At 41.3% G+C, this 26687-nt stretch overlaps 2 protein-coding genes across 5 annotated transcripts in view; both read right to left on the bottom strand.

Annotated features, from left to right (window-relative positions):
* The window catches only part of LOC5501869 (helicase with zinc finger domain 2), a 66357-nt gene extending 44183 nt beyond the window's left edge, over nucleotides 1-22174 (bottom strand). Inside the window, exons 1-17 of one of the 4 annotated variants that reach the window (XM_048732824.1) lie at nucleotides 21689-22174; nucleotides 21522-21562; nucleotides 16728-16789; nucleotides 16252-16297; nucleotides 14547-14723; nucleotides 13678-13714; nucleotides 13382-13524; nucleotides 12544-12606; nucleotides 11895-12068; nucleotides 11173-11209; nucleotides 10154-10287; nucleotides 6386-6451; nucleotides 5845-5880; nucleotides 5284-5334; nucleotides 4718-4810; nucleotides 4107-4152; nucleotides 2965-3084 (exon numbers count right to left, since the gene is read on the bottom strand). In XM_048732824.1, coding sequence (XP_048588781.1) covers nucleotides 2965-3084; nucleotides 4107-4152; nucleotides 4718-4810; nucleotides 5284-5334; nucleotides 5845-5880; nucleotides 6386-6451; nucleotides 10154-10287; nucleotides 11173-11209; nucleotides 11895-12068; nucleotides 12544-12606; nucleotides 13382-13524; nucleotides 13678-13714; nucleotides 14547-14723; nucleotides 16252-16297; nucleotides 16728-16765 — 1261 coding nt within the window. In that variant the 5' untranslated portion in view covers nucleotides 16766-16789; nucleotides 21522-21562; nucleotides 21689-22174. Of the gene's footprint in view, nucleotides 1-2964; nucleotides 3085-4106; nucleotides 4153-4717; nucleotides 4811-5283; nucleotides 5335-5844; nucleotides 5881-6385; nucleotides 6452-10153; nucleotides 10288-11172; nucleotides 11210-11894; nucleotides 12069-12543; nucleotides 12607-13381; nucleotides 13525-13677; nucleotides 13715-14546; nucleotides 14724-16251; nucleotides 16298-16698; nucleotides 16790-21521; nucleotides 21563-21688 lie in introns of those variants that run through there. The other 3 variants (XM_048732825.1, XM_048732826.1, XM_048732827.1) reach the window with 3 other exon arrangements.
* On the bottom strand, nucleotides 17962-21511 carry LOC5512949. The gene has a single exon (XM_032382396.2). It carries the CDS (start codon nucleotides 20364-20366, stop codon nucleotides 18462-18464), a length of 1905 nt encoding a protein of 634 aa, XP_032238287.2. The 5' UTR covers nucleotides 20367-21511; the 3' UTR covers nucleotides 17962-18461.
* Nucleotides 22175-26687: the final 4513 nt, after the last annotated feature.

Raw genomic sequence — 26687 nt, 5'->3', positions numbered from 1 at the left:
CAGATGACCTGAACAACCTGATGGACAGATGACATGAACAACCTGATGGACAGATGACATGAACACTGATGGACAGATAACATGAACACCCTGATAGACAGATAACATGAACACACTGATGGACAGATAGACAGATGATCTGAACACCCTGATGGACAGATGACCTGAACACCCTGATGGACAGATGACATGAACACCCTGATGGACAGATGACATGAACACCCTGATGGACAGATGACCCGAACACCTTAATGGACAGATGACATAAACACCCTGATGTACAGAAAACATGAACACCCTGATGGACAGATGACATGAACAACCTGATGGACAGATGACATGAACAACCTGATGGACAGATGACATGAATACCCTGATGGACAGAAAACATGAACACCCTGATGGACAGATAACATGAAAACCCTGATGGACAGATGACATGAACACGCTGATGGACAGGTAACATGAACACCCTGATGAACAGATGACATGAACACCCTGATGGACAGATGACATGAACACCCTGATGGACAGATGACATGAACACCCTGATGGACAGATGACATGAACACCCTGATGGACAGATGACATGAACACCCTGATGGACAGATGACCCGAACACCTTGATGGACAGATGACCTGAACACCCTGATGGACAAATTACCCGAACACCCTGATGGACAGATGACATGAACACCCTGATGGACAGATGACCCGAACACCCTGATGGACAGATGACCTGAACACCCCGATGGACAAATGACCCGAACACCCTGATGGACAGATGACATGAACACCCTGATTGACAGATGACCTGAACACCCTAATTGACAGATGACCTGAACACCCTGATGGAAAGATGACATGAACATCCTGATGGACAAATGACATGAACACCCTTACAGACAGATGACCTGAAGACCCTGATGGACAGTTGACATAAACACCCTGATGGACAAATAACATGAACAACCTGATGGACAGATGACATGAACACTGATGGACAGATGACATGAACACTGATAGACAGATCATATGAACACCCTGATAGACAGATGACATGAACACCCTGATGGACAGATAGACAGATGACCTGAACACCCTGATGGACAGATGACCTAAACACCCTGATGGACAGATGACATGAACACCCTGATGGACAGATGACATGAACACCCTGATGGACAGATGACATGAGTACCCTAATAGACAGATGACATGAACACCCTGTTGGACAGATGACATGAACACCCTGGTGGACAGATGACATGAACACCCTGGTGGACAAATGACATGAACACCCTGATGGACAAATGACATGAACACCCTGATGGACAGATGACATGAACACCCTGATGGACAGCTGACATGAACACCCTGATGGACAGCTGACACAAACACCCTGATGGACAGCTGACATAAACACCCTGATGGACAGAAAACATGAAAACCCTGATTGAAAAATGACATGAAAACCCTTATGGACAACTGACATGAACATCCTGATGGACAGATGACCTAAACACCCTGAAGAACAGATGACATGAACACCCTGTTGGACAGATGACATGAACACCCTGATTGACAGATGACCTGAACATCCCTGATGGAAAGATGACATGAACACCCTGATGGACAGAAGACATAAACACCCTGATGGACAGATGACATGAACACCCTGTTGGACATATGACATGAACACCCTGTTGGACATATGACCTGAACACCCTGATGGACAGATGACATGAACACCCTGATGGACAGATGACATGAACACCCTGATGGACAGAAAACATGAACACCCTGATGGACAGATGACATTAACAACCTGATGGACAGATGACATGAACACTGATGGACAGATAACATGAACACCCTGGTAGACAGATGACATGAACACCCTAATGGACAGATAGACAGATGACATGAACACCCTGATGGACAGATGACATGAACACCCTGATGGACAAATGACATGAACACCCTGATGTACAGATGACATAAAAACACTGGACAGATGACCCGAACACCCTGATGGAAAGATGACCTGAACACCCTGATGGACAAATGACATGAACACCCTGATGGACAGATGACATGAACACCCTGATGGACAGATGACATGAACACCCTGATGGACAGATGACATGAACACCCTGATGGACAATTTACAAGAACACCCTGATGGACAGATGACATGAACACCCTGATGGACAGATGACCCGAACACCCTGATGGACAGATGACATGAACACCCTGATGGACAGAAAACATGAACACCCTGATGGACAGATGACATTAACAACCTGATGGACAGATGACATGAACACTGATGGACAGATAACATGAACACCCTGGTAGACAGATGACATGAACACCCTAATGGACAGATAGACAGATGACATGAACACCCTGATGGACAGATGACATGAACACCCTGATGGACAAATGACATGAACACCCTGATGGACAAATGACATGAACACCCTCATGTACAGATGACATAAAAACACTGGACAGATGACCCGAACACCCTGATGGAAAGATGACATGAACACCCTGATGGACAGATGACATGAACACCCTGATGGACAGATGACATGAACACCCTGTTGGACAGATGACCTAAACACCCTGATGGACAGATGACATGAACACCCTGTTGGACAGATGACATGAACACCCTGATTGACAGATGACCTAAACACCCCTGATGGACAGATGACATGAACATCCTGATGGACAGATGACGTAAACACCCTGATGGACAGATGACATGAACACCCTGTTGGACAGATGACATGAACACCCTGATGGACAGATGACATGAACACCCTGATGGACAGAAGACATGAACACCCTGATGGACAGATGACATGAACACCCTTATGGACAGATGACATGAACACCCTGATGGACAGATGACATAAACAGTCCGTTCACTTAACACACTGTGAAAAATACCTTGCAATGCAAGACATGAGCTGACACTGGATGAACGACTTGATCTTCCTATGGCAACATCGCTACTCGATTGAATGCGCTCTAATTTGCTTTTCTTCTTCTTCTTCCCGGCATCCAATGCTGATACAGAAACAAAGGACCTTAGAAGTCAAAGAATTTAAATAAAAATGCTTAAGAAGAAGAAAGAAACGAGGAAGATTGAAAAAAGAACCTTGGGAAAATAAATAGTTATAATGTCGTTCTACAGAAAACTGGCCGGAAAACTGATCTGGCAGTTTGTGTAGTGATTAAAATTTCAGCTATTTGAGAAAGAGGCGTAAGGTCATTTGCAAGGCTCAATTAAAATGCTTGAAGTCTTGAATCCGCTGGGTTAGATATATCTGTGTTAAAATGTATCCGATAGCGGGCCTTTTCTTCGCTGACTAATATAATAGTTTATTAAAGCCTTTTGCAGTGTGACTGAATTACAGGCTATGTGCGCAACAAAAGTAATTTTAATTAAAGGGTTCAGATCTTACAATAACACATTTAGGAAAGCGATCTGTATTTACGGGGGCAGGGTGAGACTTCCTTTCGGACCTAAGGCACATGCAATGTTTTGAATTAATGAGTCTGTTATGAATCAGGGCATAAACCGGACTACTAGGCTTAATAATCTCGATTACGAATTTCTTACACTTATCCACACGTCTGTTTTCTAAAGTCATGATGTTGGCTTGTGCTAGGGCGTCACAATACTTCATTCCACGCCAGATGATACCTAAGGCCCTCTTCTTAATGTTCTCTTATTGATCGCTAAGACGTTAGGGTAAGCTAGAGAAAACAACCGAGGAATATTCGGTCGACGATCTGATCAGCGCACAGCAAATCAATACAATAACGGCAGGTGGAGAAATTGTGAAGAGAAATTAGTTCTTTTTTATATACATTTTGACGCTTCAGCGAGGTTTAAGCCCTTGTGTATTATTTTGCTATTTGAACATTTTACAGAAGGAACTTGTGAAAGGAGTGTTGCATGATATCGGAAGTGACGTCACGGACAAGCGTGTGACCATTGATCTAGCCGTTAGTGAGGCCGATGAGGCCAAGCGACGGTGGAAATAGAGCGTATGATAATATGACAATTTAACAACATTGAATACCTGCCATAACGTCGTAGGTGATTTTGATTGGTTGGGGCTCACTGACCTAAGACAATGAAAACAAAATTGTCATCATTTTTTTCCATTCTAGCCACACGTTTTACACTAACCCAAGTCTACCTTTTTCTTTATCAGAGTAAAACTCATTAACTTTGATACTTTATCTAATGTTGAACTACTCAACTGGAAAAATCTACTCATCGCCATCTAGAAAATGTGTAAATATGACTTCTCATAATGTGTAAATCAATTTACAAGGTTTTCACATACATTGTAAATTAACATGACCATAATGCAATTAGTATGTAAATCAAAACGAGATAACTTCTGACTTACAAAGTATATATAGTTATTACAAAACCAAAAAGGTAAAGTTATTACAAAACAAAAAGGTTGTAAAAATGTCGTCGAAACCTTGTTGAATTTATGTAAATTCTGCAAGATAACCTTTAGAATCCATGTAAAAGTCCCAATACGGGGCCCAAAACACCGCGTAGGAAGGTTGGAAATTGACATCAAAATCTTGCAGAATCTATGTAAAAGTGCCTTGCAAGATGGTACGACCTACGTCTTAATTTCTTTCGATCTAGGAATTGTAATTAGATTATTACCTGATCTTCTTTTTTCGCCTGTTTTTGTGTCTCTTGACCTTTTTCCTTTTCTTCTATCTCCAGACAAATGCGACGAATCTCTTCCTCCTTTTGCTACAACAAAGAGAGACAGAATATGTAAACTGAAATGTAAACTGTAACGTTCTTTTATTGTTCCTTATCATCATAAGCAGATAAGTCAGTCTAGAACATAAGAAGAAAAGAATCCATCACCTTCTGAATGAATATAATAACTCGTGAACGAATTTTTATCACGATCTGTAAAAACGATTCGACTGTAGGTGCTTCCCATAAGTCATACCGCTGCTCGACCAATCAAAAACATTTGTTGAACAGACATAGCGCTTTTAAGAGTAAAGTTAGTGGTCCGTAATGCAAGAGCTCCATTTGTAATAATGTCCTAATGATTCTTGATTTCCAAGCCAAAGTGATTTCCTACTACGGTTGACACATGTACGCGTGGTTACTCATTTGCCTTAAATCTTGTTCTCGAAGTAGTTGCCCACGGTCCAGTGTTGTATGTCTCTTTACTAACGTTTCTTATAGCTAATTATCCAGAAACTAACCATCTGAATTTTTCTCTCGGTCTTTCTTTCCTTCTTCGTCTTCATTTTCAGCTACAAAAAGACGTAATCGTGAATCGGGGCACTCTAAGCTCTAGAGGACTAACAGGAATAAGTAGGCGAGTAAAAAACTTTAAACCGTTCAGAGAACACCCACGTATAAGAACCTAGTTTTTGTTAGCCTAAAAACGTTTTCGCATAATGGGTGCTTAATGACATTTTGGGTTATTTAAGTTCTTAAAAAGGTTCTAAACTCAATTTTCTAAAACGATAATGACTAGTAGAGTTGTTGATGTAGATAAGTCAATTGTAAAAAAAGGCCTCTATGACCCCTTAAATGGTTTTTTTTTTCAATTTTTAAGATTATTTCAAACTGATATGTAATGAATAAATAAATAAATGATGTATTACAATTAAAAAACTGTTAAAAGTTCTAGGCTAAATAGGTTTTTCTCAAAAAGGACTCTAAGTTGATAATTTTAGGCTAGCGGGTTCTTATAAGTCGAGAAAAAAAAATAACGTTTTTCTAAGGAGGAATATCAAATTCTCCAAATGACATTTTACCGTTTTTACAGGACTTGCTGGCATTTGTGCGACCTTCTGTGAAAACAAATTCGGCATTTGTATTATTGATGTCTCTCAGAATGTATTACATAATCTGAAAATACCAGCTACAATAGGGGACCTGCGCTAAGAGATCACGTGACCTTTTGGGTGGCAAATTCGGGCCAAAATAAACACAGAAATGACTGCGTCACGCCAGAGAACGAAGAAAATATTTTAATAAAAATAAACCCTTCCTGAAAAAAAATAATAATAATAAACCTTCTGGCTTTATTCGTAAGCGATAAATAAGTTGTTTTTTGTTGCTGTTTTTTTGCTGCTAAAAGCCTGGGTGCGCGCTAGTTTACCACCCAAAAGTTCGAGTGATCTCGAAGCGCAAGTCCAATATTAACGACATACCATCCTGGGTATAGCATAAGAGAAACAAAACCAGACAGGTGAAATATCGCATCTCACGATCATTCAGCACTCAAATGCTGATGTTGCTCTTTCCAGCAGCAACTTAGACCCAAAAATTTACTTTCTTAATCATTGCAATTACCTTTTTCTTGGGGCTTTTCTTCTCAAATTTTTCCATTGGTAACTGTTGGCTATCGTAAGAGGTACCCTATATTTGTGATGACCAAGATATGAAAGTTAATCATTTCCTTTGGAACTAGATCCTTGCCCTTTAAAATAAAAAATGTATGCATCATTGCATCAATTGCTGCTGAATCATATAAGAAAACATCTTTACTCATTTGATGGGGCGCAATGCAATGTAATGCAATATGATGTGAGGTAAGGTGTTACGTGTCGTGGCGTTGGGTGGCTTTGTGTGGTATGGTATCATTTGGAAGAAAGTGGATAAGTTTCTATGCAGTAATGTAATGTGGTGTGTTGTGGTGTGTTGTGGTGTGGTGTGTTGTGGTGTGGTGTGTTGTGGTGAGGTGTGGTGTGGTGTGGTGGGGTTATGTGGGGTTGGGTTGGGTGTGGTTTAGCGTGTTGTGGTGTGGCGTGGTGTGGTGGGGTGGGGTTGGGTGTGGCGGGATGTGGTGTGTTGAGGTGTGTTTTGGTGTGTTGAGGTGTGGTGTGGTGTGGAGTGTTGTGGTGTGGCGTGTTGTGGTGTGGTGTTTTGGGTTGTGGTGTAGCGGGGTGTGGTGTGTTGTGGTGTGGTTGGGTGTGGCGTGGTGTGGTGTGTTGAGGTGTGGTGTGATGTGTTGTGGTGTGGTGGGGTGTGCGTGGTGAGGTGTGTTATTATTTGTTGAGGTGTGTTGTGGTGTGTTGTGGTGTGGTGTGGTGTAGCGTGGTGTGGTGTGGTGTGGCGTGTTGTGGTGTGGTGGGGTTGGGTGTGGCGTGGCGTGGTGTTGTGGTGTGTTGTGATGGATTGGGGTGTGGCGTGGCATGGTGTGGTGTGTTGTGGTGTGTTGAGGTTTGTTGCGGTGTGTTGTGGTCTGTTGTGGTGTGGCGTGTTGTGGTGTAGCGTGGTGTGGTGTGTTGTGGTGTGGTGTGGTATGCTGTGGTATGTTGTGGTGTGGTATGTTAAGGTGTGGTGTGTTGAGGTGTGTTGTGGTGGGGTTGGGTGTGGTGTGTCGTGGTGTGTTGTGGTGAGGTGGGGTTGGGTGTGTTGTGGTGTGGTGTGATGAGGTATGGCCTGGTGTGTTGTGGTGTGCTGTGGCATGTTGTGGTGTGATAGGGTGGGGTTTGGTGTGGCGTGGTGTGTTGAGGTGTGTTGTGGTGTTGTGTGGCGTGTTGTGGTGTGTTGTGGTGTGTTGTGGTGTGGTGTGATATGCTTTTGTATGTTGTGGTGTGATGTGTTGAGGTGTGTTGTGGTGTGTTGTGGTGTGGCGTGTTGTGGCGTTCTGTGGTGTGGTATGTTGTGTTGTGGTGTGGGGTGGGGTGTTGTGGTGGAGTTGGTCGTGGTGTGTCGTTGTGTGTTGTGGTGAGGTGGGGTTGGGTGTGTTGTGGTGTGGTGTGATGAGGTATGGCGTGGTGTGGTGTGTTGTGGTGTGGTGTGTTGTGGTGTGGTGGGGTGGGGTTGGGTGTGGCGTGGCGTGGCGTGGTGTGTTGTGATGTGGTGGGGTGTGGCGTGGTGTGTTGTTATGTGTTGAGGTGTGTTGTGGTGTATTGTGGTGTGGTGTAGTGTGGTGTGTTGTGGTATGGTATGTTGTGGTGTGTTGAGGTGTGTTGTGGTGTGGTGTGGTGTGGTGTGGCGTGTTGTGGTGTGTTGTGGTGTATTGTGGTGTGGTGTAGTGTGGTGTGTTGTGGTATGGTATGTTGTGGTGTGTTGAGGTGTGTTGTGGTGTATTGTGGTGTGGTGTAGTGTGGTGTGTTGTGGTATGGTATGTTGTGGTGTGTTGAGGTGTGTTGTGGTGTGTTGTGGTGTGGTGTGGTGTGTTGTGGTGTGGTGTGGTGTGGTGTGTTGTGGTGTGTTGTGGTGTGGTGTGGTGTGTTGTGGTATGGTATGTTGTGGTGTTTTGAGGTGTGTTGTGGTGTGTTGTGGTGTGTTGAGGTGTGTTGTGGTGTGGTGTGGTGTGTTGTGGCGTGTTGTGGTGTGGTGTGGTGGGGTGTGGTGGGGTGGGGTTGGGTGTGTTGTTGTGTGTTGTGGTGTAGTGGGGTGTGGCATGGCATGGTGTGGTGTGTTGTGGTGTGTTGAGGTGTGGCGTGTTATGGCGTTCTGTGGTGTGGTGTGTTGTTTTGGGGTTGGGTGAGGTATGGCGTGGTGTGTTGTGGTGTGCTGTGGCATGTTGTGGTGTGGTGGGGTTGGGTGTGGCGTTGTGTGTTGTGTTATGGTGTGGTGTAGTGGGGTGTGGTGTGGTGTGTTGTGGTGTAGTGGGGTGTGGCGTGGCATGGTGTGGTGTGTTCTGGTGTGTTGAGGTGTGTTGTGGTCTGTTGTGGTGTAGCGTGTTTTTGTGTGTTGTGGTGTGGTATTCTGTGGTATGTTGTGGTGTGGTGTGGGTTGGGTGTGGCATGGCGTGGTGTGTTGTGTTATGGTGTGGTGTAGTGGGGTGTGTTGTGGTGTGGTGTGGTATGCTGTGGTATGTTGTGGTGTGTTGAGGTGTGTTGAGGTGTGGTGTGTTGTGGTGTGTTGTGGTGTGTTGTGGTGTATTGTGGTGTGGTGTATTGTGGTGTGGTGTAGCGTGGTGTGTTGTGGTATGGTATGTTGTGGTGTGTTGAGGTGTGTTGTGGTGTGTTGTGGTGTGGTGTGGCGTGTTGTGGTGTGTTGAGGTGTGTTGTGGTGTGTTAAGGTGTGTTGAGGTGTGGCGTGTTATGGCGTTCTGTGGTGTGGTGTGTTGTTTTGGGGTTGGGTGAGGTATGGCGTGGTGTGTTGTGGTGTAGCGTGGTGTGGTGTGTTGTGGTGTGTCGTGGTGTGTTGTTGTGTAGTGGGGTGTGGCGTGGCATGGTGTGGTGTGTTGTGGTATGTTGAGGTGTGTTGTGGTGTGTTGTGGTCTGTTGTGGTGTGGCGTGTTGTGGTGTAGCGTGGTGTGGTGTGGTATGCTGTGGTATGTTGTGGTGTGGTGTGGTGTGTTGAGGTGTGTTGTGATGTGGTGGGGTGTGGCGTGGTGTGTTGTTATGTGTTGTGATGTGTTGTGGTGTATTGTGGTGTGTTGTAATGTGCTATGTTGTGGTGTGTTGTGGTGTTGTGTGTTGTGGTGTGTTGTGGTGTTGTGGGGTTGGGTGTGGCGTGGTGTTGTGGTGGGGTGGGGTGGGGTGTGGCGTGGCGTGGTGTGTTGTGTTATGGTGTGGTGTAGTGGGGTGTGGTGTGTTGTGGTGTGTTGTGATGTGGTGTAGCGTGCGCTGTTTTGATTTTGTAAAAATACTGTTTTCGTTGTTTGTGTTATCTATTGCTGAGAATTATTAAAATAGTCATTTATTTGAAGGCAATATGTGAGTGGATTTATACTAAAACAATTCTATCAAACTCGAACTCGTAGTCTAATTGTTAAATATAGTTTTCAGTATAGCGCTGTGTGGCACGTTTTGGCATAGTGCGCAGGGGCGGCCGAGTGGCCCCATAAGTGTTTGGTGGTTTTTAGGGGTGGGGGTGGGGGGTGGGGGGAGTGGTTGGTGGTTTCAGGGGGAAGGGGTGTGTGGTGGTTCCAAATCTTTAAGCACTATTTATAATAACGCGGGGAAAAAACTAGGTTTGTATGCACGGGACATGTGCCGCTTCGAACCCGTTGGTTTAAAAAAACGTTCATATATAAAGAAACATACGCTCAGAAAAGTGGGGGGGGGGGGGGGGGGGAGGGGCAGCACTTTCAAAAGCGGGGGACTGGCGCTCGTCCCTGCCCCTCCCCTTGGTTGGTGGTTGAACTACCTCCCTTACCTCGGTTGCTTGGCCAGCAAAAGAAGAAGCAAAATTGTTATGCTTCTGTTTCTCTCTGTGGATGTTTCTCTTTATTTCTTTAATCTTTACCAACAGATCTCTTGCATCCACATTCTCAGAATATCGGCAAAGAACTATAGAAAGAAAAACATTTGATGAAAAACGCATGCAACAGGAGGATAGGGGTGGGGTAGTGGAGCGAAAAGGGAAGAAATTCCTTTGTGTGGGCTGCGCATATATATTTTTTTCTATTCCCATATTCTATGTAAAAAAAGGCCTGGCTAAACATTCCAACATGTTTGTCAAACATTGAAATCGAAATCTGGCGCGAGCATGTTTTGGGAGGTGGCTAAACACAAAAACTTTTTCATAAAACATGAGCGCGGGCACTTTTTCCGTTATCATAACGCGAGAAATCAAAGTGACGTCATGGGAATTTCGGGCTTTTATTGGATAAAATCACGAAGCGCGCGCAATGTTTTTTGTGACAAGTGGCTGAACGATAAAACATGTACGTTCAACACAAATATTTGATGAAAATGTTTTGAACTCGTTCAACATCTGGACCGTGCTGTGGAAGCCAATTTGAAGTGCCATGTTATGTGCGTGCTTAAACTTACAAACATAAAGAAAATTCGACTCGTTCGATTTATTCGCAATCGGCTCGGTGATCGAAGAGAACCGAACTCAACCGAACACAATCGAACGTACGGAAATCAAACTTTTTTAATCGAACTTTAAATCAATCAGAAGTTCCAATCTCCGCTTGTATGATGTCGATCAAAGATGGCAATCGCTTGATATATCAAAATAGTAATTATTCTTTTATGTTGTTGATGATGATGAAGAAGATGATGATGATGATGATGATGATGATGATGATGATGATGATGATGATGATGATGATGATGATAATGATGATGTCGGTGACGACGACAACGACGACGACGATGATGGTGGTGGTGGTGATGATGATGATGATGATGGTGGTGGTGGTGATAATAATAATGGGCACCTACCTTTCTGGCAGTCGTCTTCAGCATCGTCAAAACGACCCTATGGAATGGACGTAATGCTTAAAGTCATATCAATCAATAGATGGCGTTTTCATTGTGGTCTAAAAGAGCCCGGGACGAGCGTTCGGGAAATTTTTTGGCATTCTTAAGATGGCGGCCAGCAAACGAATCACTGCAAATTGAATATAATGTGTTCAAATAAGGAATTAACAGCGCGAGCTAGAAAACAAAATAATTTCGCAAAGCACTATCACCAAGAAGTTTTATTAAGTTACCGGTAAACGTAAAGCGTGATTTTAATTTGTGGATTTAAGCTTCAAATTATTAATACTAAAATATTGATTCTGAGGGGTAGCCCTCCCCCTAGACCCCTAGATCCGCCATTGGGCAGCCTGGTGACGAGGGGGTATGCCAACGTGGGATTTCACCCGGTGAAAAGCTTTGCATACATGGAGACACTTGTTGCCCTAGAGCCACAGCTTTGATGTATTTTTTTTATTATTGGAAGACGAATTATATGGAAAAGTCTTGAAAAAGGCAAAGTCTGTTATTAACTAAATTATATAAAATATATCGAACTAGCTCCCCCGAAACAGCCGATGGAAATGAATGCCTTTTACACTTGGTATTTTTCAAATTGGCGGCTAGTGGCTCTTTTTAATATCCAGCTCTAATGTACCATGCATTAAATCTTTCAGCAGAAATCATACATAAATAGGACTTACCAATTGCAGATAGCAAACCGCTCTAAAATAGTAAACATCTAGTGGTGTGGAGTAAAACAGGGAGAGAATCTCCGTGTAAACCAGAGCTGCTATCTGAGGTAAATGGAATTCGTTCTGAAGCCGTTGCGCTGCCATTAGCATCATTCCAAGGCAAAAATCAACCACACTTTTGTTCTATAAATAAATGATCACAAGCGTGATTGTATCCTCAGTAAAAATGTTGTAAACCTGTGCTTCCTTACGTGAACATACACAACTAAAATATGATGCTACATGACAACTTATAGTGCGAGGCCCCTCTCCTTCCTTCCCCGGTGTTTCATTCGACGAGGAATTGCCTTACGCCGGATTTTACACCTTTTTGTAAACTGTCTGCACACTAGTCCCCTCACTCGGCAAAAAATATATGGTATGACTACGCTACTGGAAATGGGAAAAAGGGGCCAATGACATAAATGCCAATCCTGGGAAATAAAAAAAACAACTACAGTAAATATATGGAATTTTGTTTTTTTTTCTCCGGGAGTAAAGGGCAAAAGCCGGGAGTCTCCCGCGACTATCGGGAGAGTTGTTGGCATGTTTGCAGCAATCAGTTTGACTAGGAGTTCTGCTACTATGAGCGCGATTCTATTTGATCATCTTTACATACCTCTCGTACTGCATTTCTTAACTTTCGTTTGCAGCGTTCATATGCGTCAGCGAGCGCGGCAGACTGTAAAATTAACATAAATTAAATAAATCAATTGAGTAAAATGCTAATAATATGATGGTATAACAAACAAGAACTTCAGAAAATATCTATACTCCCCGTCACACAGGTGGGTGGGGGTCTTAGGTGGATTTCTATTGGGCAATGGTTAACAGGATAACATTTCAGAAAAAGTTGAGTGAAAACCTCGTTCCCATGGCCCTCTCCCTTCCCTGTTATTTGGGTAGAGTGACAGTGCTGAAAAACGTATGCGCATGCGCGTGCTCTGGCGAAAACAAGCACAATCGTAGTGTTGTATCGTTCGAGAAAAGGTACGAAAGGCTGACTTCAGTCGCTGATTTGACTAACTGTACAGCATTAAAACCATACTGTACAAAAGATGACAGATTTTTGTGATAATGAGGGAGTCCTAAAGAAAATTATAGCCTTAGGTTTGGTCTAGTTTTCTTAGCATTCGCCAAAATGTGACAGTTCGCCGGTAAAAAGCCGCCATTTCAAAACAAAAAAGCTGGTTTAACCGCGCGGTACTGGAACTAGTCTTGCGTTTTTCAGCACTGGCGGGTAGAGTTTGGATGAGTTAGAGTTGGGATTGGGATAGCCTGCGTAGCAAGCGTTTCTGTGGAGTTTTATCAGGAATAGAGGGCAAGCGCGGCTACATTCTTCGTCCGAAGCTCCACACCACAGAAACGCTTGCTATGCAGGCTAGTATTGGGATTGAGGTGAAGGTTTCTGTGAAGCTCTCTCAGGTTTGTAGGGAGTATCACACAATATAACTTACATCGGGGTGAGTAGATCGAGCAAGGATGGATAGCAAGAAGGCAGATGTCATGTGATTGGGAATATTTCCTGCAGATTCCTCAATAAAAATGAGAAGTTTCCAATACTTCATAGGACACCCCATCGAGGCCAAAATCGATGATGCTAGAAAATAAGAATATTCAGCAAGGTTCAACTCTGTAGACAACAAAACAAATGGAAAAGAAAAAGAAGTTCTAAGGGTGGGTGCGGAGAGAAGATGGGTAAAGGAGAAGAGGGAAAATGGAGGAAAAGATTGAGGGGTTTGGGGTAACTTACTAGGCGTTGCTTCTTCTAAAGCTTCATCAAGGAATCCCTATGTAAACAAATAAGAAATAAGTACACTATTAATCAACAAAATGTAACAATATCGCCCCAAATAATCACATCGCTCGTGCTGGCACCGGTTATCAATGTCTAATACTACAATACTAACTTTTAATGCTAGAATTCCACTATTGGGGTAATCCGGCTTTGGGCTGTCTGCACACCGGCCATAACGGCCGACATGTTAAAACGAAGTAAAATAAGCGACACACGTATCACACGAAAAATTCTTTCTTTAATCTCGCCTTCACATCGCGGTCCCTTCTCGACGTCAATGCCCACAAGGCAACGCCCTGGAACAGGCGCCGCATATACGATTGAGATTTTTGTACTACCCTCTCCCCCTCGAATAGACACCGATCTACGGTGCAGAGTTTATTTGAGGAACAAGGTCATATGAAGATTTGTGAAGACCAGCCTAAAACAAGCCTTAACAAAAAGAATTTTGAATTTGTCTTATCCGACATTCAGCTGTGAGTTATAAACATGCTTGCGCAACCTGTGATTTATGAAACAAAGCTGCCCCATTCAACACTGCAATTGGAAAACACCTATTTCAGATAAGATTGGCATCAAAGAAAATGGAATACAAGGTTTCAAATATCCAGGACTAGAACTGTAGCATGTTTCTATATAAACATTATCGTGTTTGTCAGATAACAGGATTTAGCCATTTATACCCATGAACCATGAACCACTTCAGGTTACGACACATGAGTTCACGTTGTCACATGGAGTGTAGCCTTTGTTAAAAATGGGTGCTTTGTTAAAAACGGGCAGATAAAAGTACATTATATTATATTATTTCAGTGATGTTTTACCATTTTAGCAAAGCATCTTGCCCTGAGGCATACGATTCTCATGAGCAGTGTGTCGTTTTGCAGTCCAAAGTTAATATAAAGGGAAAGAGCCTCCGACAACAGCATAAAGGCCTTTGGAAAGTTTCCAGCGTTGTAATCGCCGTTGGCTTCCTTAATAGAAAACGCAGCCACATTCTCCTATATAAAGCAAAAGTTATGAGTAATATATGGATTTAGGCATTGTCTAAAAGCGAACCTCTAAGCCCAAAATTTGCTTATTTTCGTACAGTTATTTCATAAAGCTTTACGATTGCTTGCGACGCTACCGATGACGTCACACAACAAATATCCTTGAGCTACATGACATCTACATGAGATATTGAATTTTTAAAATGACGTCTTTGACTTCACAGATCACATGACCATTTTGTTGCACCCCCTTCCCCCACCCTTGACATGACAAGTTTAGTTGTCATGCAATGTTTCTTTAATGATATAAGAATATTTTCTGTTTTTGATGGCATCAGTTTTACCTTTAGTGACGTCATCAATGACGTCACATGACAATCTCACCTTGCACCCCACTTGAAACATACATGACAACGATCAAGTTTGGTTGTCATACAATGTTTTTTTATGAATTATATAATATATATTTATTTTGATAGTCAGAAAAAAAATTCTCTTAGTGACATCATTGATGACAACACACATCACGTGACCATATTGGTGCACCTCCCTTGACACTAACCTGACACCTATCGAATGTGGTTGCCATTATGATGTTTCTTTTATAACATTATCCTCAACGGAAAACGCGAAAAAAAAATTCACAATTGTAAAAGCAATGCGTGTATTGGAAATTTCTTTGAGGATGTGATTGTGTAGTTCCAGAAAATACCCACACCCCCCCCTATTGAGGGGGTCAGAGGTATGACCCCCACCCCTCTTGAATTTCCAGTCCCCTGGAAAAAATAAATACAGTAACTGCTAAGGAAAAAGGGCATTTTACCCCCCTCCCCTCTGGAAATTCATGGGCGTTTGAACCCCCCACTCCCCCGGAATTTCCAGTCCCCTCAATGGGGGGGGGGGGGGGGGGGGGGGAGGGTATGGATATTTTCTGGAACTACACATTGATAATTTAGAGCGGATGGCCTCTTAAATAGTGTGGATTCTATTTTTACTCGGCATTCTGGAAGTAAACTGGTGACAATGCGGCTTTAACTTTAACTTTTTTTTTAGTATTACTCATACTCAGGTGACTTTATGCACCCTCTTATAAAAGATGAGCTTTATGGTGGTGCAGCGGGTTAGCGGGTCAAGATGAAACTACCGACAAATCAAGAAGAACTACCGACAAATCAAGAAGAACTACTGACAAATCATGGTCAAAGTAAGTGACTCCTGGAAAAAAATATTCACTGTTTCCTGACATTGTATGATTCACTTTAACCAGCAGATTGTCCAGTAATAAAAGCATGAGCACCTCCCTTACTATTAGGATGCATAAAGTAGGTCATTCTCAATATCATGCCCATGACCGCACCCCCCTCCCTCAGCAAACCTTGGGTACGTGTGCCTGCCTCAAGCATTTCTGCACACGCAAAAAAAAAATGTTTGGCATGGGCCCTTAGTGTCACATTTCCTTCTCCTAAAAGCCATCTCTGATTACTAAATCTTGGCCAAGCTAAGGAAGTATGTGGCAGCCTTACATTCTCATACTTACCCAAATCCCTGAAATAACAATGTCAGGCCACGTCTCATCTTTATCACTGAAAAAAAGATAAATATTTAATTTTTTATATTTTATTAATTTTTTATTCATACAGTTCTATCTATTATTTTTAGGGGTCAGAAACCAAAATCAAAATATGATTTATTCTAATTAAACAATTTAGCCTTATTTTTATACCTTGTAGCTCGGATGAAAAACAGGTAACATTGTTATTATTTTTGACATTTTAAAATAAAAATATGAAATCATTATAATTCATTTTTGCTTTCACTTTAAATATCCCAATACTATTTTTTAACAAAATTGAAGAGACATGCTATACACGATTTGTACAGCATTTGGCAAAGTCACTTAAAAAAATCTTTCAAAACCAGCCAAGAATGTGTTTATTGTATGACAGATACATGCTGCCTATATTGTGACCCACTAGTTAAACACTTGCTATAAATGTAAGTAGAACTACATACTTCTCGTCTTCTAAATTATCCACAGAGCTGGTAGCCATGTTAAAAAGTCTTCCTCTAAAAGCCTAAGGGAAAATAAAACATCTCATGAAAGTTTGATGGGGCTCAGATAAGTTATTTTGATATTTAAAAGAGCAAAAGCAAGTGTTTGTGATGCATAAATATTATTATAAACAAATATAGAACATTATGAAGAGAAGTAAAGGATACGGGCCATTTAGCATACTTATATATGCTTAGGAAAAGGTCATTATTTAACGGGGAGGGGGGGATTGCTAAGTTGAATTTTTTTGTGGTTCAAAAATTGCAACCCTCCCCCAATCAATAGCATGAAAAAGGGTGAACCTCCCCTAAAAAGGCGACATAAAATTAAGGCCCTGCCCCAGAACAAAAAATGTGGGGGTGGAGGAACTGACTTAGACATTCACATAAACCTTTAACACCACTAAGCTAGGAGAAAAGTTGATTTTGAGCCCATTTTTCAGGAATGTAGATATTTGTTTAGGGGGTCTAGACAGCTCATCCCCCGTGAAAATTTTGCCATTTTCAAATATATGAAATACTAATTGTTGTTAAAACCTGAGTAGAAAAGAGCATCATTAGCTGCTTTCCATCTAAAATCTTATTTAACCCATTGAAAAAAAAAAGACTGAAAACAGATACCTTCCCCCTTTTTTATTAGGTTTTTTACAGCCCGTCAAAGTCAAACATAGCTCTCATTGCTTTCCAATTTTTATTAATGAAAAATACAGCTATTAGCATATTAAGAGAATGTCCTGGGACATCATGGAGTCTTTTGGGGCATAATTGAGAGTTGTGCTTATGGATATTTGCAAGCAAAGGTGGATTCGTAGTGAATCTTTTCTGAAACCAAATTGATTCCAAAATTGTTTACACTGCTATTCTGGGTTGTATGACCTGGAATTGATTTGTTTGGCTTCGGTGTGAAAGGACAAAAAAAAAACATCTGACTTTGGGGAGAGGGGTGTTGAAGGGCCCTCCCCTCGTGAATTTTCCCCTGGGTCTCCCAGAATGCTTTGCAATCTGTAACGGCAAGTTGTTTTACAAGCCTTAAAGGTGTGGACATTGTGTTTTGAGGCCATGAAAATGAACCTGGAGGATTAGAATAAATTGTGTCTTGAGCTGTGTTTGCTGATCTCTGGTGGTGTGAGACCCTGAGGGGTGACTTTTTTTGAAAAGCACTAGAATAATTTTTAACCAACATACATACAACCTATGTGATCAGATAAATTTATTGACATACTTGACAAAACATTGCGTTGCTATGGCAACCAGGGGGGCTTAATTACCCCGAAATCATGGTATCCAGTCTTACAGTGATAACTCCTTTATTTTTTTATCAATAGCCACCAAAGTTTTAGGAAATCTTCTACTACAACATATGCATACAATGAAGTATAGAAATTACCCTGGTGATATTTTTCAAATTAGAGGAATATTTTGTCAGAAACTAATATTTGGATATTTGTTTGTCAGGTTTGAAAATTATTTTCAATTTGAGATTTAAAGCAAATGTTTATCCTTTAGGTCTGTGTATAAGAATACATATACTGCACATCCCCTGAAAAAAATAGCCAATTCCAACAAATTCTCTGGAAGATATCACTGTTAGAGTATTACTAATATACGGAAATCTCACAATTTGAGAAATCTCAAGTTAAAGATAACGTAAATGTGTAAATTCATAATATGAGGGCAGTGTTCCGATCATACTTTCTAAAATCCACCAGGATCATACAGAGAGCCCTCAGCTTGCTTCTTCTTGTCCTCTTTCTTTTTTCTTTTGCCTCTCAGGACCTTTCTCCTTCTTTTAGATGCCTCCTTACTTTTATACTCTGCAAGCCGAACTCTAGAAGTATCCTCAAGGCCACAGCCTGCTTCCGTATATTTGCCGGCAGGGATTTTGAGGGCTTCCAACAGTCTTAGTACAGAGCTGTACCCCATGTTAAAATGACATACAGCATCATACAAGCCCAATTCCAGAATATCCCTGCCGACATGCACCTCCTTGGGCACTCGCTGCCAAATCATTGCATTCAAACTCTCATTCTGGTTCTGTGTTTTGCCATGTAGGCATTTCTCCAGCAGACTGGCTTCACTTAGCCTAACATATACTGGCTTTACCTTGGTCAGTATCTCCAATGGCAGACCAGCACTGTGCTTAAATGTATTGGTGTGGTCTGCTTTGTCTTTCTGATATTTACACCAGCTTGTGCTTCCAGTCGGGCAGTGGTCATGCAGCACTCTGGCTTCATTAGAAGCACAATGCATAAGACTAGCATGAATTGCCTTACGCATCTGCTCCAAGTTTCCAACATTTGAACGTATGGCAATGCCATAATAATTCTGTAGTTTGTCAATGAGTGCATCGGTTAGCTTGCCTTTGCCGCCTAGACCTGGGATGTCACGTTTCAGTTTTCGAAGGGAGTTACCAACTCTCTTCTGTACGTGCCCAATACACTTCTTTTTCTTAACTATAATATTGTCAGCCTCATAGACTTTCTCAACTCTATTAAAGCTTTTGCAATCGCCATCACCATAATATTCAGTGTAACGGATATTGTGGGTCTCTACAGAACGATTAAAGATTCGCTGTACACCCTCAGGCTCCATAGCAGGTGCGGAACCCCTAAAGTTGGCCTTGCAGTCGTTGTGATCTGCCTTCCACAAACTGTATTCCTCGCTATCCTTATCTAGATGATCATGCAGCTTGCATTGTTTGCAGGACACCGTAAGGGCCTCTACATCGAGAACTTTCCCTGTGTCAATAGAGATGCCGGTGACACAGCCATTCAGAGATGAAAAGCCCCTTCTCTGCCAGGTGCCATCGAATGAAGCACCGCAATTGGTTGGCCCATCCGATGTATCTGCTTTAAGCTCTTTTGCAGAATCACCCATACTTTTGGTTGCAATTTCCTTTACATGCTTCAGCAGTGTGCGCGAGTTTTTAGTGAATGCCCTTGCAGTAGGTGGTGGCGGCATGTTCATAAGTAAACATAACTTTCTGGCTCCAGTATGTCCCTTTCCGAGTGTTCTCATGCTGTAAACCAGTCTGCGATTCACTTCATAACTTTGCCCTTGAACTTTCGAAGTATAAGTGATATGCTTCCAGTCACAGTTCTGGCAGGTTAGACGTAGCTTCGAGGCACAACCCTTCCGGTTGTGCTCGTCTTCCCCGAGCACGAGGCAGAACTCGCCACAGTCACCACATCGTAGCAAAGCGAAAATATTGCTAAGAATGTCCATATCCACGAAACGATACCCAGTCACCTTAGCATCAGATACCTTTGCAGTGGATTGGGAAGGTTTAGGCACTGTATCTGCCTCGACAGCGGTTTTCGAAAGCTTTCGAAAAGAAGCAGATTTTGCAGGATTGCCTTCTTGAACAGGCTCCATGTCAGTCGAACAACTCGGTTCGTTTTCCGACTCATTAGGACTGTTTTCAACTCTCTTATACTCGCTTTCCTCTAAATTGAGACTTCCTGTAAAGCGGTTCCCACAAAAACGCCGCTTTCTGCGTCTCTGGTTAGCGAATTTAGGCATATTTAAAGAGTAAAATGGAAGGTTGTATTTTGATTTGATGTTGAAATGTGAAGATCGATATTTAGGAAGGTACTGCATGTAAACTCTCTTGTTAGTGATCTATTCAGTCACGTGGATAAAACACAGGGAACCCAAACAAGAGAAAATCGAAAACCCCATCGAAATAGGCCCTTTGAAATCCGACTTCTAGATCAAAACAAATTGCAAACAGACCGGTTGCCCCTAGCAACGGCTCGCCAACATTTTTTAAAAGCTGAATACTATAGGGAAAAATTATATTTTCATTTAAATTACACTAGGGCATACATTTCAAGAATAAATAACGGTAACTTTGAGACGAAAATAATTTTTTTCACAATTAATTCCAATTTGGTAAATTTTAGGGTATCATACCGCCAGAGTTGTGATTCAGCTTTTCTGTCCTTGTTCGATTTGAAATTTGTAAAAGAACCTGTTCTATTATTTGGCTTAATAGTAGTTGCTATCACCTTGCTTGGATGCATATCTTCAAGACCATTTATCCCTTAGACAGATGCCTGAGGGATTTGGACATGAATCGAAATTCGTAAAATCATTTATCAGAGGTGGTATGGGTTATTTACTTGATCTGTGAACAGCCTTTTTTGTTTATCGTGAATCATGAAAACGACAAATTAAAAACCGTGATCTGTGATTGCTACCTTTGCCGTGATTCACGAATGTCGAAATTTGTAAATTGATCAGAATACCTGGTCAGACAGAAGCCCCCCGATCAATATATAAAAGGAAATGACCAGAAGAGGGGCGTGGCTGTGCACCCCCAATGTTTTCTTAATGTTTCTGTATTGTATCCCCCACCACCCCCCAATCATACATTGATTGCTATGGCCCTGAAACTGAGATGATATTTTGTGAGCCAGTGAGACGGGGTGGTCAGGTTTTGTTTTTTGTTTTGTCTCCTTTGAGTTAATTTTTCAACTTTTGCTACAAGGTTCTGGGAGTGAGCTTGGAAGCGTATCCGGAAGAATGGCTTAAATCATAACCCAAAGACATTCTATTTGCATATATCCGAAGCATGGATTTTCACTGTTTATACGGACCACATCGAGAGATCTCGTATGAGACAATATGGAAACTTCTCGATCGTCAATCTTCTTCTTATATGGGAGCTAAAGTTGGTTTGTTTACAATTTGAAAAAAGCCTTGGCTTTACAAATGTCGCTTTTAAATGGAAATGGTTGAAATATAGCTCACCCTCACAGCTTTAGAATCATCGGGGTAGGATCAAAAGCCACCTGAAACAGAATGGAGACAATAAATGCTTGAGCAGCCATTCTACGAAAAGAAACATCACATCGCGCAATCACAATACATCCGCGAATAACATTCGCACAGGAAACATGAGTGAAAATTTTACATACCCACAAGAATCGGTCCATGTAGCTGAATAGATCTTGTTTCTCTGGGTGAAGATATAGTTATTCTAGAATACATGGAAGTCCACCTTTCCAAGTATTAGCTTTTGTGTGAAAAATATTCACCCGCAAGCTTCCAGGAAATAGAAAAACGCGAGCAGCTCAATTCACAGAAATTCATGTTTTGAAATGGCATGTCTTGCTTCATTGTGATTGGCTAAGAAAGACTGCTGCCTGAAATTCTAAAATTATAATAATGTATATTCAAATTTTAGCCATTGCCTAACTCACACATTTTCGTTAGTTTTTATTCGTCGTTTCGCGTCCATCAAAATTCGTGTCTCGTTTGGGGAAAGCAAACTTCTAAGCGGTCGTGCAAGAACGAATTCAGATTTCTGTATAACTTATTACAAAGTTTCCGCTTCAAAGGAGCCAGCATGTATGTATTCAAATTTGTGTAACCCCGGCCCAATAAAAAAAATCTCGACTATGCACAAAAATGTATACTGTATATCATCAGAATTATTATTTTGAATGTCAGTATTTAATCTATTCTGCCCCCCCCCCCCCCCCCCCCCAAAAAAAAAAAAAAAAAAAAAAAAAAAAAAAACACCTCCTTCCGATAAAATGATCACGACCACATTTGCTTTCGAGATTCGGTTTTTTCAAATTTAGTCAAGAAACGTATACAATTATCAAAAGATACAATTAACTTCTTAGAATAAGAACAGATACAGTTTATGCAATGTCTATAATCGAAGTCTCTTCAACCTGGATCGAATACAAAGACGACGCGAGAGTTAGTTTGTTGTAAGATTCTTCCATTTGGTCAGATTTGATTTAGGTGCACCTCCGCTAGTGACATCGGTTCTTCCATCCTTGTGTAGGCATTTTCCTTCTTCGTTGAAAATAGCAAGGCAAGGGATTCCTCTCACTGCGGCCGCTTCTATCAAGGCAGCTGAAAGTTCTTCATCGCTGAATGGAACTGCTAAATAATCGCCGTGATGGTTGTTAAAGTAGTCTTTCATCACTGCCTCATCCCTGTCACTAGACACGAAGATTATAACAAGATCTTCGACTTTCAGTGATTTCAGTTCTTCATAAAAGTCCTTCAACACTGGGGTGAATGCCCGGCATGGCGGACACCATTGTGCTGAGAAGTACACAGCGATTACTTTGCCTTTAACTGCCTCATCGGCATCGACCAATTCTCCTTTTTGATTCAGCAACTTCTTGCCTTTAAAAAAATGCCATCTTTTTCTCACTGAAAGGCAGTGCAACAACTCGAAGATCTTTGATCTAAATACACTTAATTATGTTAAAAAACAAACGGATTTGAACCTTTTTAAGTTATTAAAGGGGAACTGCAAGCTAAATAGAACCAAGACTCATATTTAGATGTAAAAACAAAAAAAAAAACGCTTGCTGTAGGTGTTTTCGCGCGGTTATTATTCGTTTTTGAGAAATTCGACGTTTCGCCGCCATCTTGGATGTTTTGCTCGTCAGCGCATAAACTGTCAGCGGTGGCTCTTGTGACGTAATGTATGAACAAGTTTGCGTGGTTTATGTTGATCTTTGGGATTACAGCTGAAACTTTGTGGCAGCCATTTGTTTTCGTCTCATTCCACGTTGCATCAAACAACCTCACGTTGAATCATCCAAGCTCAAAACTACGCAAGAGCAAGCATATCACAACCAAACCACAATGGATCTGAGGAATCGGTGTACATGTGCGTAAAAACTTTGTCGTGCTGCTAATGAAGTTATTGCAAGCCTTAAAATGGGTAAAATAAGCTTTTAAGTACTTGAAAATGAATCAGAAGATTCAGGTAAATCATTTTTCTTGTCTTATATTCTTCATTTCGAGTACTTTGCTTTGAAGTCAATTGTGTTACATGACACAATGATATAATATGAAAGTACTGTAAATATATAATATGAAAGTTATTATAACTGTAAGTTATAATAAATACACTCCTTTTTTTAATAAGAACGTCCAGGCTAGGGTTTCGCCAAATTTTAAGAACATGCCAATGCTCAGATAGCATCAAAATATTATTATTATTTAGAAACTTCAGGTTTTCATTCTTCTTTATTTTGCGAAATATTGTTAGTAATGTTACTGTAATAGCTTTGACTGGCTATGGTTTTAATCTGTATTTTATAATATGAATGGCGTTTTCTTTAAAATAGTTCATATATCATTTGTTTTTTATTATACATTATATATTATTTAACATTTATACTGCAATGATGCTGTAATGTTTTTCAGTCAATAAAGTACAACCATCATTTTATTGGCTACTTTTTACGCAATTATTTGAACTCATGGATGCCTACTGTAGTGTTTCAATATAGCCTCTTGACTGTCTGTTGGTATTTCGACTCTTTTATAATATGAAAGTACTGTAAGTTATAATAAATACACTCCTTTTTTTAAAAGGAACGTCCAGGCTGGGGTTTCGCCAAATTTTAAGAACATGCCAATGCTCAGATAGCAGCAAAATTATTTTTTTTCATTCGAGTTATGCTCTAAAAATGAAGAATCAAGCTAGCGACTTAAAATACTATTGTACAAACAGTCATTTTATTTGTTCATTTGGTGGCAATCACAATGTGATGTGCTGCTTATCATTTTCTGGAATGTGGTTGATGACTGCATTCCCCACCTCTGCATGATAAAAGTCCAATCAAATGTTACCAGTATATGAGAATGTTTAAAAGCAAAATATTGCACTGATGAAGAACCTAAAAAGAATAACTTCATGCTTCACACCTGTACCACAATAAAAGGTTGTGCAGCTGTGCTATATATGTGAATCTACAATTATTTTGACTATGTGGAATATACTAACAGATTTGTTTCAATAAAATTGCAAATATCTGAATCTCACACAGCACTAAATTGCTTGGAGTGATCTCCTAGGGTTATGGGTCAGTGTTAGACTTTTACTTGAACACAATCAATATCAATCATTAATAGATTGGGCAAAAAGATCAACCCTTTTAGTTTTCTATTAGTCAGGTCTCTTACAGGATCTCAGGATCGTTACAGGAGTGACAAAAGCACCAAACTTGGTACACAGATTCCTTTAGGCATACCTAATGATATTAGAAGGGGTGCCCAAAAAAATCTGCTCGAGGTCTCCTTTAACGGGGATATTTTAATTTTATGCGAAAAACCACAGGGTACCCGAATCTTGATTTCAAATTAAAATAATTTACAACGAAATAAAAAGAGCAATGGTGAAACAAATTGGCAAAGTTGTTTATCTGCATAGGCTTTACATGTTCGAAAATTCGGAGAGCACAGTTAAACATAAGAAACCTCTACTGCGCATTTGCAGATCTACAATCAGCAACCATAGCGCCTGTTCACAATTTTGTGTAATGTTTCCATATTCATATCAAAATATCCCTCGAACTATGAAATCAGGTGTCTACTCTTATATTCTGGGTCTGCTGTTTAGCACTAAACAGCTACTGCGCATGTGCAGATCTCGTCTATCGTGCAAACTGATATTGTATCTATATTCCAATCAAAATAACCAATGAAATATAGAACTCAATATGTATATAAAAATACAGCTATTCGAAAAATGACCATTTCTGTATGAGTAAGATTCGTTCCACGTTCCAACTCCTTGGCCTAGTGTGTCATATAAAAGTAAGGCAATCATCTAAGCAGCAAGATGTATACTGAATGAGCCCATTCCTTGTTGTTCTTTGACACAAATATAGGTTTGTCCCAAAGACCTATTTGCCTTGCATGGCTGTTCAAGTGTTGCGGCATTTGCACTTGCACAATAGTGTGCATTCTAGGTGTGCTTTGATGCACTTGCACTTGGTGCACACTCCTTTACAGCAGCTTTTTGTCAGTTCGCTGCAAGCCTTTGAAACCTCTGGTATTGTGATCCATCGACGAACCCATGTGCCAGCCTCCTTGATCCACGCAAACTGGTCTGGCGAAGGCAACACCGGCTGTGAAATCTCACTGGATGTCCAGATCCCCGCTTGGTAGATGCAGCGCTTGACATGTTGCAGAAGTGCTTCCTTCAAAGGAGAACACATTTATAATATTATTTAAGGAATATACATCTAAATAGAAAAAAACAAAGAAGAACTGGAAGTCGTGGAGGAAGAGTAAAAATTGACTTAAAAAAAAACTGGCTTGATGCAAGCAAACGGACTCAATTTGTCGTAGAGAATAACAGTGAACCTCTCGATGCGCTTGAAGTGCTCGGAGTCCAGAGTTAGTTGATGGAAGGGGTTGAGAGCCAGGAACTGTAAAGTTGGAGTTACATCTTTGTAGATGTCCCAAGTTTGCCATGCTGTTAACTTGCCCTTCCCGTAGAAGGATGATGTGGTGTCACAGCCACTGAGTGCACACCCAGACCTTCACAAATGGTGTTAATACTCAGGTACCGGAAGTGACGCCCCATACCATACGTCACCCACAGGTGCAGCTCAGGCTGGATGGACTTGAGTTGGTGAAATTTTCCCGCCAAGATTACAACGATGTCGGTGTCAACCGTTCTGACGATGACTTCCTTTGCATGACTGGTCTCCACTGCATGTCGGATGTGTACTACGATCCTTGTATCCGCCTCCTCGTGGGAACAATCAGGCATGGCAGCCTCGGAACCAATGGATGTCACAGAAACTCCTAAAATAGTAGAAATTTTTATATAAGCCATACAGCTAACACTACATAAAAAATCAGACGAGCAAAGCTTTTAAATCTTCACTAGTTTACCTGAGGTGATGTAACTTCCTTTCTGACAGTAAACCAGGGGAACTCAGCCACTTTGACCGACAGGAATTGGAACAACTCCTGCTTGTTGCGGGGATCACGCAAGAACTCCATCCACTTTGGAGGAATCTTGGTCCTCCCTTCCACCTTTCGTCTTAAGCCTGTTCCTCTCTTTTCTCTAGTCGCTTCTTTAAGACTGTTAGGGATGTAAGAATCCCAAACAATGTCCACTCGTCTGGATCTCAGATTACT

Source organism: Nematostella vectensis, chromosome 9 (genome assembly GCF_932526225.1).
Source record: "Nematostella vectensis chromosome 9, jaNemVect1.1, whole genome shotgun sequence".
NCBI classification, from domain to species: Eukaryota; Metazoa; Cnidaria; class Anthozoa; order Actiniaria; family Edwardsiidae; genus Nematostella; species Nematostella vectensis.
This window is presented reverse-complemented; position numbering and strand designations above follow the sequence as displayed.